The following is a 14216-nucleotide window of genomic DNA, read 5'->3' as shown; positions in this document are numbered from 1 at the left end:
GCAAGTTTGGTTTCTAATTCAGTATACCATTGTGAAATGTGATTCTATGAGCTTTTCCTCTCTAAGGCTCTATCCCCCCCAGCACTCTGCTGGAACCAGCAGAAATCTTTAGAGCATGCCTGAACCTTAAAGCCTGACCCAAGCCTTGGGTGAATAATGTAGGGAGCGATAGACTAACATATATCCTCCAAACCTACTATGAGAGTGCTAGTGTGCAGATCAAGAGATGTAACACACACACACACACACACACACACACACACACACGAGGCCCGGTGCATGAAATTCGTGCACGGGAGGGGGAGGGGGGTCCCCTCAGCCCAGCCTGCACCCTCTCCAATCTGGGACCCCTCGAGAGATGTCCAACTGCCCATTTAGGCCAGATCCAGGTAGGATCGGGCCTAAACGGGCAGTCGACATGCCTCTCACAATCCAGGACTGCTGGCTCCCAACTGCTTGCCTGCCTGCCTTCCTGATTGCCCCTAACCGCTTCTGCCTGCCAGTTCACCCCCTAACAACTCCCCTGCCAGCCTGATTGATGCCTAACTGCTCCCCTGCCAGCCTGTTTGCCCCTAACTGCCCTCCCCTGCAGGCCTGGTCCCCCCAACTGCCCTCCCCTGCAGGCCTGGGTCCCCCCACCAACTGCCCTTCCCTGCAGGCCCGGTCGCCCACAAATTCCCTCCTCTGCCGGCCTTGTCACCCCTAACTGCCCTCCCCTGCAGGCTTGATCGCCCCTAACTGCCCTCCCTTGCAGGCCTGGTCCCTCCCAACTGCCCTCCCCTGCTGGCCATCTTGTGGCGGCCATCTTGTGTCCACATGGGGGCAGTCATCTTTGACCACATGGGGGCAGCCATCTTGTGTGTTGGAGTGATGGTCAATTTGCATATTATTCTTTTATTAGATAGGAGGATTAGATAGGATAGAGGCCTGGTGCATGGGTGGGGGCCAGCTGGTTTGCCCTGAGGGTTTCCCCGATCAGGGTGGGGGTTCCCTTGGGGTGTGGGGTGGCCTGGGCGAGGGGCCTGTGGTGGTTAGCAGGCCGGCCACGCCCCCCGGCAACCCAAGTGGAGGCCCTGGTATCTGGGATTTATTTATCTTCTATAATTGAAACTTTGTAGCCTTAAGCAGAGGCCAAGGCAGACCAGGGCTGCGGAAACTTGGCTTCCTCCATCGCCGGGGGCAACTCAAGCCTCCTGCTCTCTCCAGCTCCGTGGCTGCCGCCATTTTTGTTGGGATTTATTTATCTTCTATAATTGAAGCTTTGTAGCCTTAAGCGGAGGTTAAGGCAGACCAGGGCAGGCGGAAAGCTTGGCTTCATCCATTGCTGAGGAAACCCAAGCCTCCTGCTCTCTCCGTGGCCGCAGCCATCTTGCTTGGGTTAATTTGCATACTTGCTCCTGATTGGCTGGTGGGCGTGGCTTGGTGTAGCAGAGGTACGGTCAATTTGCATATTACTCTTTTATTAGATAGGATCCTATCTAATAAGAGTAATATGCAAATTGACTGTCACTCCAACACACAAGAGGGCTGCCCCCATGTGGACACAAGATGGCCACCACAAGATGGCCAGCAGGGGAGGGCAGTTGATAGGGACCAGGCCTGCAAGGGAGGGCAGTTGCGGGGGACCCAGGCCTGCAGGGGAGAGCAGTTGGGGGGGAGCAGGCCTGCAGGATAGGGCAGTTGGGGGGGACCAGGCCTGCAGGGGAGGGCAGTTAGGGATGATCAGGCCAGCAGGGGAGGGCAGTTAGAGGCAATCGGGCTGGCAAGGGAGCAGTTAGGCATCAATCAGGCTGGCAGGGGAGTGGTTAGGGGGTGATTAGGCTGGCAGGCAGAAGCAGTTAAGGGCAATCAGGAAGGTAGGCAGGCGAGCAGTTGGGAGCCAGCAGTCCTGGATTGTGAGAGGGATGTCTGACTGCGCATTTAGTGGGATCAGGCCTAAACGGGCAGTCAGACATCCCTGATGGGTCCCAGATTGGAGAGGGTGCAGGCTTGGCTGAGGGACACACACCTCTTTGCACGAATTTCGTGCACTGGGCCTCCGGTGTATAAATAAGTGAACAAGAAATCGATGTCTCTCTCTCTCTCTCTCTCTAATCAACAAATAATTTTTTTTTAATTATGCAATATAGTTAGTATATATGCATAGTCTGAGAGATACCTTTTTTTTTTTAGTTTGTATCATTTCCTTTTTTTTTCCTTCTTTAAAACCATCAGTAGCTCCTAAGAAAATATAGGATAAAGTACTCTTAATTTCCTACTACATTAACCTTTTCCCTGTATTTCATCCTATTCCAAATTAAACCTATTCCTTCTTATTTAATTCAACACTGATGCCAAAAAGTAATAAGCCTCTAAAAGTTGTAGTATTTCTGAATAAATTCTCCCATTTAATATTTATATCTCAACAGATACCTTCCTATCATTTCACCTTAGATAGGCCAAACTTGGTTACAAAACATTTATGAATCTTGGTTACAAAACATTCATGAATCTTGTCAAACAATGGTATGTATACAGGCAGTGTCTGACCTATATAGCTGCTATCTTGGTGTCCTGAAAGAGAGCAGGCACAGAAAAAAAATCAAAGAAGCTTGGGAGTATCTGTGGGTTCCCAAGAAGATGGGGAGAGACTATGAAAAATAGAGACTGCTTAGCAGAACTGAACCCAAGGACAATCTGATTCCTATGCAAAGCCTGCCTGCTTACAGTGGCCCCAAAGCCTTCTTAAATGTTCATCTAGATGGCCCACATCTTTCACAAACTGTATATTGAACTTGAAATTCACTATTATACTTTTGAGTTAGGCTTTTTTTTTTTTTTTTTTAATGGAAACATCTCTGCAGAGTTCATTGACTCAGTACATAATTATTGAAGGTCTGTGTGCTAGCATTAGGGCATTGGAAATACAGCAGTGAACAAAAAAAAGCAAGCATTCTGATTTTATGGCGCTTATATTCTATTGAGACAGACTAAATAAATTCGTATATCAGCCTCCATAAAATAGTGTGAGTTAAAGAACCCTGTTTTCTTCTTAATACCTACCAGCTATTCTAAGAGGAATAGGGATAACATGAGCATTTAAAAGTTAAAAGTGGGTAGACTCAGGTGAGTTACTTATTGAAAGAGCATTGGGTAGGTACCATAAAGTCACCAAATGCCTGGGAAGAAACACTGAGAAGATTGACAAGATAGAGAAATAGAGAAGAGAAGCTCTCAAAGACCAAGATCACTCATTCCATGATTTCTGTGTGTGTGTGTGTGTGTGTGTGTGTGTGTGTGTGTGTTTTAACCAGATCTCACCCTGAGTATAAACAAGGGAGCTACATTTTTCTTTCTTCCTGTCCTCTTCACTTCTCCTCTCCTCACAGTCAAGAACTTAGGCTAATGCATAGTTAAAAAAATTTTTAAATATTCATTAAAAGGAGTAGCCCAGCTTCTGCTGCTTTGGGTTCAGACAGACCTGGGTTCTAATCTCAGGTTGCATTTTACTACTTTTATATTCTTGGACAAGTTACCCATACTTTATGAATTTCTGTTTTACAAGTGTGTAAAACAAATAATTATATCTGCCTTATAGGTATGGAGTACTTAGTGTCTGATATGTAGGTGTTCATAAGTTACTGGTCTTACTGTCAGTAGCCTATTATTATTTTTGTTATCATTATCATTGATAGGTTTTATCATTAACCTGACCATGATTGAACATGCTTATTCTTTGAGGGAAAGTAATTTTCTAATTTAAAACCCCCAACACTGTTTAGAATATTGTACTTCTTATTTTCAAATATGGGTGATGGATGGCCTGTATTTTTTGAAGCCTATGTGGAGATTTAAAACTGCATTTATAAAAGAAGAAACCCTATACTAAGAGAGTAAATCTTAAAAGTTCTCGTCATAAGAAAAAAAATATTTTGTGACTATGTATGGTGACATGTTAATTAGATTTATTGTGGTGATCATTTTGAAATATATACAAATATTGAATCATGTTATACACCTGAAACTAATATAATGTTGGTCAATTATTCTTGAATTAAAAATAAGCAAAAGAAAACACCCTAAAGGAGAGAGAGAGCAAAGATTTGTCAACATTCTTGCTCCTTTATAAGTCATGTAATTCTAAAAATTAAATTGAAGAAGTGAAAAAAAGTAGAAGACAAATAAGCACAATGTAAAATTAAAGTTCAGTGCTAAAAGGATCTCAGTGTACCCAAAACATGATGTTGAAAGGGAAAAAAGTGCTTAACAGACAAGCTATATATACAAAAACAGGAAGATATCAGCTAGAGAAGAAATATCTTGACAAAATTAGCAAGCAGAAGTAATCTTATAAACCAGCACTCATTCTAAATGAAATGTTTTAAATGACAGTGGGACATTTTTAAATAACATGCTTAAACCACATAAATATAATGAATGCCATTCCCACTCTTAAAGTTATTTGGTTTAATGGCTAAAACCACTGCTCTTTGTGTTTTCTAATCATTTATTAAATATAATTCCAATTCTAATGAATAGATCTATAAATCTGTAGTACTTTAATATAATTTCTTGGGTTAATGAGGAAATTTAAGGTTTAATAGGTGGTCCATGAAAGTGTGATTGATTATGCCTTTTGGCCTGATTAGTAAGTATTCTTTCTACTAAAATCTATCCTTTTTTATGAATTGGCTAAATTTTTCAAGACAGATGATTAGAGAAAGCACTTGATCCGGATAGCAGATAATTTGAGATTTATCTCCTAAATTTCAAAGACAAAAGAATGAGGCGTGATTTCCTTTCTCAAGAAACTTATGTTGGAGAAATAACCCCCCATCATTCCTCCTCTTTGCTCCATCCCCACTGTTTCCAGATCAGCCTCTTGCCTTGCCAGAATAGCTTCAACACCCTTCCTAACTCATCTTCCTGCCTCCAGTTTTGCCTTTTCCAATATATTTTGCTAATCCTTAGCTAAAATGCAAATTTGATATCATTTTACTCTTTAAAATTTGAATAGCTCCACAGTACACTTAAGAATGAAATGTATTTCCTTTAATGACTCTTTAACACAAGCATGTCAAACTCAAAGGCTAACATGGTCCAAATAAGGTTAGTTTATGTGGGTCGCAAAAAAACAAAAGCTTCAATTTTCATAGAAATGTAGGTTTATTTCGATAGAGACATGCTGAATACTAAGGGCTGAAATAAATGAGTAATCATTAAAATAAGAGAACATTTTAATAAAAATTTATATTTTTTCTTGAACATTAACTTACCAGACACTAAATAACTGCACAAATTAATAAGTGTAACGCCAATAAACCTATTTTTCTTGTTTTCTGAAAGCGAAATATTTCCTATTGTGCACACCAAACAAGTCAGTCCAAGATTAATGACACGGCAATTGGCTTCTAAACTATTCGCTGCTAGTATTAGTGGAGAGAAATGGTGCACCTGTGTGTAAGGCGAGTAAGGGAAATGAATGCAACACAATTATAGTAATCAGTCATTAGTGAACATTGTAGTTCGTTATTAATAAATTATGTATAACAGGATAGTCTAAAAATTAAGTTACGAAATTTTTATTAAAACGTTTCTTACATACCGTTATGTTGGCTGGGCCGCAATAATATTCGTTGTGGGCCTCGTGCAGCCCAAGGGCCTCGAGTTTGACATGCTGTCTTTAACAAGTCCCCCCCTTAGGTTTATTTTTTACCTAAACTCCATCCATTACTCTGCATACCCTCTGCTCCAGACCCAATGAACTTCCTTTATTCTGCTTCCCTAATGGACCACTCTCACTCTCTCCCCTTCCTCTGGGCCTTTGAACATGCTGGTTTTGTTGCTTTGAACTCTGCCCCTATTCCCCCACTGAGAGACTCTCTTTCTCCCTCCCTCCTTCTGTCCCTTCCTCCCTCTTCTCTCCCTCCCTTTCTCCTCCCCTCCCCCTCTCTCCTTACCAAGGCCTCCCTTCCAATTCCCTAAGTCTCAGCTCAGATGTTTCTTCCTTAAGAAGCCTATCTTGACCCGTAACTCCAAATCTGGACCCTAATGCTTCATAGTTCTCTGCTCAAATGAACTCATCTTCCTGCCTCCAGTTTTTATGTGGGTGTATCAGCTTGTTTTTTAGAAAATTAGAGTTGAAACCATTACTGCTAATGACAGATGCAAAACCTCACTTTGATACAGTTAAGTTTACCAAAATATTTTTAGAGGGAAGGAAATATTTCCAAAATAATATTCTTGTATTAGATGTTAGGATTCTTCTTAGAAGAAATAAAATTTTGAAATAAATGTTTAAATAGCAGACTTTATAAAATAGCTGCTGGCCTATATTGATAACCTGTGGTAAATATCAAAAGCATAATTCTTTCCAATTACTGTTCTGTATTTAAGATGGTCATCTTTGCAGCAGATGTTTTATTGCATGCCTGTCATGTGCCTAGCACTGGGGGTTCATTAGGAGACGCACCTTCAGGACATCCAATCTACTCGAGAAGTGAAATCTTTGGAAAATACAAACTTTTTATTGAATGATTTTGTCACTGTAAGAAGCATCCAAACCTGTAAAGAATTTTTGTGAGTTTATTTAAGCCAAACTGTCAACAATTGCAGGGAAGCAAAATCTCAACGCATTGAGATAATGCTCCAGAGAATGGCAGTTTTGCACCTTGTTTTATACATCACAATCAAAAGAGAAGATGCAAGTTACCTGAGGTCTATTGGTGATAGATTGGGGGAGGGGCGGGGAGTGGAAGAAAGCAAAGGGGGGAAACCTCTGGGATTAGATGGAAAGTAACCTAGACACTTAGGTCGTTTACCTAGGTAGGTACAGGATTGTTAACAATTGCCAATTAACATGATAACAATAGCAATGAGAAGATTTGTGGTCTCCGCCCTGGTGCCTTGGTTGTGCCCTGAGGTTTCTTGAAAAAAAAAAACTAAGGAACCAACACTAAAACGGGAGTTACCCTGACATTCCATGGGAATTTTATCCTAGATGTAAAAGACAGTAGACTGGCTTAGTTAAGGTAAAGATTGACTTTTGTCCGGGAAGATCTTAGCCTAGGACATGACTACCTGCCATAAACTGCTTTTAGTTAAAACGTTTTGATTTCATACTATCCTTTGTGGTTACTTTAGGTCTCTGAGTTTGTCAGGTTAGCATGTGGCCCCTTTTTAATCCACAATTTGAAACAAAACATTTCCAAAAGTGAAATCTACAGTGATATTTTCAGGTCAATTTGTTGGTATACCTAGTTACTGTAGATTTATTTGGAGGCAATCTTTTTATGTTGGAGAACAGAGTAACAAATTCACTGTACTGCTTTATGAAAGCAAGCAGAACTTAAGTCAGTCTTAAGAGACCATAAAGGAATCTTGACATTTAATTGCTAGAAGGCCTTGGTAAATCACTGAATTAAAATACGTTTAAATTATTTTTCTTTTTATTTAAGGCATCATTGAAATAAATAAGCTGACACTTTCATTAAAATAAAAAAGGAATCCTAATTTAAACTTCCTATACAATTTTAGTATATGATTCTTCAATAAATATCAAGCACTAAGCATCAAACACTGTATGTTTAGTTTGCAGTTTTAATTTGCACCTAATTATTTTAAACCATTTTTTGGGTTAGCTAAATGCATGCTTTCTCCTTGCCTCTCATTAAAAAATAAAAAGGTAAGCATTCTCCATTTTGCAAATGACATATTTTAATGTCACAAACAAGGTTATACCCTACTAGATAACTAACCCCACTATTTTATTCCTTCCAGAAAATAAAATCACAGCCCAGCTCTTCTAGAACCAGTCATCATTTTTCACATACTTCCTTCATTATCTAACTCAGTGGTCGGCAAACGCATTAGTCAACAGAGCCAAATATCAACAGTACAACGATTGAAATTTCTTTTGAGAGCCAAATTTTTTAAACTTAAACTTCTTCTAACGCCACTTCTTCAAAATAGACTCGCCCAGGCCGTGGCATTTTGTGGAAGAGCCACACTCAAGGTGCCAAAGAGCCACATGTGGCTCGTGAGCCGCAGTTTGCGGACCACGGATCTAACTACCTTTATAGCTCACAACCCCATACAAGAAGCCCATTTGTGTTTCCTATACTCATCTACAGTCAGTGTATCTTGGAGGGTACAGCTCATATTGCTGTAAATTGGATGGTTTGCTGGGTTTATTTTTGCCTGTTTGTAGCTGAGTGGGCATTTGATTATTTTTGTTTTTGTGGCTATGCTCAGAACTCCCTCTGAGCTTGGAAGCTTCTATAGCCTTTTCTTCTATGCTATCAGCCCAAATACGCTTTTCTTGACCAGTAAAAATATTTTGGATGCTTTAACAATTTATAGAAGTAGTGTATGAAAACAAACATCTTATTTATCTGGAAAGATAAGTAGCCATTCTTAACCTGCTACTTTTAAAATATGACAGTTTGAGCAAAATGAGTAACTTAGTATTGTCTGAGACATTGTAATTTCACTTCTAAGACTGAAACTTATTTTCATTTATAAGTTCTGGTTCTGTGCCTGTCAGAATTTATTGATTTTTAAATTCCATTTGTTTCCTTCTGTCAGATGTTCCAACTTTATTTTTAATCTGAGCATGTAAGCTTTTGAAAGCCATAGGGCAAACATGTAAAAAGAGTTCTATTTAGGAGTTGATTTTTAAAAGTTAATGGAGTCATGTAAGGAAATAGTATTGACACAAGATTTGAGAGATTTGTGTTCTGGATCCAACAATGTCAGGTTTTTGTGTTCCTTTATAACCTATACTTTCTTTAAAATTTCATCAGATTTTTAGAAATTCTTTCTTTAGAATCCAAGGCGTTTAGGAGGGAACATTAGACATTTTAAAGCCTTCGAATTTACTTGAAAAGAAAATTCAGGGATCTGCTAACCTTATCTGTATAGGAGAGTGATATTTATAGTTTCTATATAGCTTACCAAAAACCAATTTACATTGAATATAGGCAGGCCATGGTCCCGTACTTCTGAGTTCTGTGGCCCATTCTTCGTTGTTTGGGCATTATTGGAAGGGAAGAGGGAAATTTCAATGGTTTGTAAAATGTAGAATGAACTTGATTCCTCATCTTGGTGTGAGGGTCAGTGTAGAGGCTGGTTGCTGTCTGGCTCTAGGTAAAAGGGTGAAGGGAGGGCAGGCTCTCGGCTGCTGGTAGTGGGGGCAGGGGCACGTTCGCCTTTCTGTGAAGCCCCGAGGGCTCGTGCTGCAGTGCACGCTCACCTCCCAACCGACTGGAGTTCCGGACCTGAGAATGAGCTGCTCTGGGGACTGGGCCCCAGGAGGTTGTTTGTCGCCCGGTTGGTCAGCATTAGAACCGCCCGCCAACGCCCGCCCCTCCGCGCTAGGAGGGCGGGGCTCCAGGGCGCCGAGGGTCCGAATTGGTGCTCGTGGCCTCCGGGCGGCGGAGTGACAGCGGCGCTGGGCGGTGCGGCTTGTTTGTTCGCCCCGCCCCTCCCCGGCCCGCTCTGCCCCCGCGGTCGGCGCTGACTGAGGTGCTGCAGCCCGAAGCCCGGCGGCCTGCCTCCCACCCGGCGCCCGCCTCCTCCGAGCCGCCCAGGCCACTCGGTGAGGTGACCGCTGCCGTCTCGTCTCCACGCCGACATGCGCCTGGCCACCGCCGCGAACGAGGCGTACACGGCCTCCCTGGCCGTCTCGGAGCTGCTAGGCTGCAAGCAGTGCGGCCGGGGCCGCGGCCAGGACGAGGTACCCGGGCGAGGGGCCGGTCAGGCGGGCGGGCGGCCCGGCCGAGCTACCTGGGCTGCAGGGCGGTAGTGCGGCTTCCCCACTGAGTCCCCCTAACAGCTTCAGAGAACGCTCCCCGGGAGGGCGCCCCTGAAACAACCGCCGTGTGCGGCCGGGGCGTCTCAGACTGGCCTGCGTCCCCTTGGGGGAAGGGGCGGGCTATGATGGAGGGGACACGCTTTCCACGCTGGTCCCTGGGCAAAACCTGCCGGGCTGGAAGAGACACCTGCCTCGGTCGTTTAAATGGAAGTCTCCGAAACGTAAATAACATTGCCTTCTGTGCAAGTCTCCACAAGTCAGAAACCGAACAAAGCTCTAGTCTCACGGTAGAACAGCCTGTGGATTTTTTTCCCCCTAGGCGTCCTGTCAAACCAGATTTTTTCCGTGACCCCTCACTCCCTTTGCCTCCTACTTAAAAAGAGAAAGACAAAGAAAAAAAATACATTTGAGTCCGTTAAAAGATGATGTTGCCTAGAGTAGGTATGTTCTGCCAGTTCCATAACGTTATGCACAACGTTTACTCTTATTACCATCCCTTTTGTGCCTGAATTGGCCTTCAGAAAGCGTCAATTGTAACATTTTGTATTTTTCCTAAGTGGTTGCAAATAGGGCACCATTTGAGAGTTACTAATATAACTTTACAATTATAACCTTTGAAAGAAAGGCTTTGGTTCAGAAACTAACAAGAGACAAAATAAGTAGTCATTAAAGTTTGCATTGAAATCAGATTGCTGTATATTGCCTTACTTCAAGAAATCTAAATGCAAAGAAATTTATCTGCAGCTTTGCCCACTAAAATTACTGTTTTAATATTCATAGTATTTTAAATGGAATCTACATTATGAGAATACTTGTATATTCACATAAACTTAAATGAAGACATTTTCTCTTGAAGGTGGTGTAATAACAGCAAATACTTTTTCTAAATTTTAACACTCATGGATATATAATATGCTCCTTGTTTACAGTTAATGCAACAACCTAAACACACACACACACACACACACACACACACACACACACAAACAACAACAAAAACTCTTATAACTTGCTTTGGAAACTTTACCAAAGAGAAAACACTGTGAAGGTGTTCAAATAGCATTTATAGTTTTTGTTTGCAGGCCATACAGATACTTTCTCATTTTGAGAAATGAACCCCAATAATTATGCTTGAATAGATCTGTTATTTCTGGCTATATTTGTGAGGCAGAATCCTGGTTCTTACCCAAATCTAGACTCTCTAAATATAGCCATGTAAATTGGAAGATAAAGAGATACATTTTAGCTTGCACATTGATTATCCATGGTATTGTGCCCATGGGATTGTGTTCGGGAAACCAGGAAGCTTTGTATAGTTGTATTTCATTTTTAACACATCCAACATATGAGAATATAAATTAGGAAGCACTGCTTTATAGGAAAATGATTTTCTTTGCAAAAGAACTAATAACAGAACTCTTTCAAATAGCAAGCTTCCATAGTGCTTTTATATTAAACACTTCCAGGAATGAAAGTTCTAACTATAGTATATAGGGCACACCTAGGGACCTAAGTCAGCCTTACAAATCTAGTACTTTGAAGTCAGTGAGTGTTTATTTTTCTAGAATCTATATATATAAGCCTAAGTGACTAAACGACCAGTCACTATGACATGCACTGACCACCAGGGGGTAGATGCTCAACACAGGAGCTGCCCCCTGGTGGTCAGTGCGCTTCCACAGCCAACCTCCCATGGTCCCTCCATTCAGCCGGCTGGCCCCGATCCGCCCCAGTCACCAGCTAGGCCGAGGGACCCCACCCATGCATGTATTTGTGCACCAGGCCTCTAGTATCCTATATAATAGCCTAATATGCTAAGTGTCCAATTGTCTGGTTGGCCATTCAACCAATCAAAGTGTAATATGCTAACAATATGCTAAGGCTGCTCAACCGCTCGCTATGACGTGCACTGACCACTAGTGGACAGACGCTCCAACCGGTAGGTTAGCTAGCCACTGGGGTCCAGCTGATCAGGACTGAGCAAGACGGACCGGGCACACCATGGAGCCCTCCTGTGGTCCCTCCCTGGCCCCGATCATGCACCAGTGGGGTCCCTCGGCCTAGCCTGTGCCCTCATAATCTGGGCTGAGGGATACCCCACCCCCGAGTGCAGGATTTTCGTGCACTGGGCCTCTAGTAGTTCATAAGTGACCAGACACTAGAATATGAGGTGCCTTGAACTTTACATATTTCTGAATTTTCTAGTAGAGTAAATGACAATTTTAAAAGAAACACTAGTATATTTTGTTATAATAGGAATATTTCTTTATAACACTTCTAGATTTCTTTATTTCTATTTAAATTTATTTGATTTTTATTGATTTCAGAGAGGAAGGAAGAGGAGAAAGAGCTAGAAACATCAATAATAAAAGAGAATCACTGATTGGCTGTCTCCTTCATGCCCCCTACTGGGGACTGAGCCCACAACCTGGGCATGTGCCCTTGATGGGAATCCAGGAAGCTCTATCCACTGAGCCAAACCAGTTAGGGCACTATGTAAAATTTTTGAATGCCAAAAGGCTAGCACCCAGCTATAGACAATGATTCTCCTTAAGAAGGGGGAATGGGCTGGAACTTTCACTTTTACACAATATATCTTTGCCTTGTTGAAATGCCTTAAAAAGCACATACTCCAATTAATATCAAATGTTGTGGTTATTAGTATTAAAGCATCTGTACAGTTTTAAGATGTACCAAGTGCAGTGTGAAAAATATAATGATTCAAATGATCTGAGTATTTTACATTTTTAAGTAGTTTTACAAGTAAATAGATGCCATAAGCCAACAAATGCTTTCATTTTGCATTTGTGACAAATTCATTCTTTCACTTAAGAATATTTACATAGATTCATAAAAGTATCTTTATCAAGTTTTTTAAAATCTCATTAGAATAGTACTTTCATACAGTGATACATAACATAGTTTTTCTGTGGTACTATCAACATTTGCTAAGAATTTTCATACTGTGAAAGTTACTGTGTCAGTAGTAGACACTAATGATACTATGTCAGAGATTTGCAGCAATGTTGTGATGGTGAAAACTTGCTATCTCTTTCAAAGATGCTGATTAGGAGAATTGTTGAGGAGAGGACTGTTAGTTCCCTTGTTATTTTTCCCAGCCACACCTTTACCAAGAGCCAATGATGTTTATGCTGTGATTAGCATCTATATCTATCTGTTTTTCAACAAGGCTACTTTCTCTTGGCAGTTTTGCTTTCTAGATCTAGATTGGACAAAATTTTATTGAAGTCTATAATTCAGTTTCTTACAGATGAAGTAACCTTTAGGAAGTTATGAAAGGCACTTAGTTTGGCTATGATTACCCTATTGAAAACCTGCAGTGCCTTTTTTGGATCAATTCCTACCAGAAAATAGGGTAGTAACTAATTTGTCATGTAACTTAAGAAAAATCAGTGTTTCAAAAGTAAGTTTTCCAAAAAATTGAAACTTTCAACCTTTTAGAGACCAAGAATACTGTTATATAATAACTAGAGGCCTGGTGCATGAAAATTCATGCACTGGAGGGGGTGTCTCTCAGCCCATTCTGCCCCCTCTCACAGTAGGGAGCCCTCAGGGACGGGAGGCGACCCAGTGATCAGGGGAAGGCAACGCCCCATCACACCTCTGCTGTGCCACTATCGGCAGTGCAAGCCTCAGCCAGCCCTGGTTACCTGTGCCTCAGGCTGCCCTGGGCGGCTGGGCAGCTGCCATCCGAGGCTTGCCTGCGCCTTGGGCTGGCCCTGGGATGCTGAGGGGACTGGGCGCTGCCATCTTGTGGCTGTGGGCACCGCCATCTTTGAGGGTGGGGCAGTCAATTAGCATATTCCGTCCTTATTGGCTGTGGGCGCCGCTATCTTTGCGACGATGTTAGGATCAATTAGCATATTCCCTCTTTATTAGATAGGACTAGAGGCCTGGTGCATGAAAATTCATGCACTGGAGGGGGGGGTCCCTCAGCCTGGCATGCCCCCTCTCATAGTAGGGAGCCCTCAGGGGTGGGAGGCGGACCCGGCGATCAGGCGAAGGCGATGCCCCCATCACACCTCTGCTGCTGCCACTGCCAGCAGCGCAAGCCTCGGCCGGCCTTGGCTACTTGAGCCTCGGGCAGCTGCCATCTGAGGCTTGACTGTGCCTTTGGCTGGCCCTGGGGTGTTGGGGGGCTGAGGGGGCTGGGGGATTCCAGAGGCAGGCGCATGGAGCTGCCGGACCCGCCTGGGGGCAGACCCGGCCATCCCGCGCGCCTGCCGCCCTGGCGGGGCTGAGGGGACTGGGCACTGCCATCTTGTGGCTGTGGGCGCCGCCATCTTTGAGGGTATGGCAGTCAATTAGCATATTTCCTCCTTATTGGTTGTGGGTGCCGCCATCTTTGCAACAGCGTGAGGATCAATTAGCATATTCTCTCTCTATTAGATAGGATAGTGAT

General features: G+C 42.7%; 1 protein-coding gene across 4 annotated transcripts in view; it reads left to right on the top strand.

Annotated features, from left to right (window-relative positions):
* Positions 1-14216, top strand: part of SESN1 (sestrin 1) — a 94395-nt gene that overhangs the window by 60140 nt on the left and 20039 nt on the right. Inside the window, exon 1 of one of the 4 annotated variants that reach the window (XM_028139681.2) lies at positions 9470-9715. The exons of 2 other annotated variants lie outside the window; for them this stretch is intronic. In XM_028139681.2, coding sequence (XP_027995482.2) covers positions 9614-9715 — 102 coding nt within the window. In that variant the 5' untranslated portion in view covers positions 9470-9613. Of the gene's footprint in view, positions 1-9469; positions 9716-14216 lie in introns of those variants that run through there. One more of the 4 variants, XM_054722633.1, reaches the window with a different exon arrangement.

The sequence above is a fragment of the Eptesicus fuscus genome, chromosome 10 (genome assembly GCF_027574615.1).
Source record: "Eptesicus fuscus isolate TK198812 chromosome 10, DD_ASM_mEF_20220401, whole genome shotgun sequence".
Lineage (NCBI taxonomy): Eukaryota > Metazoa > Chordata > Mammalia > Chiroptera > Vespertilionidae > Eptesicus > Eptesicus fuscus.
Note: the sequence above shows the minus strand (reverse complement) of the source record. Positions and strands in the feature narration are given on the sequence as shown.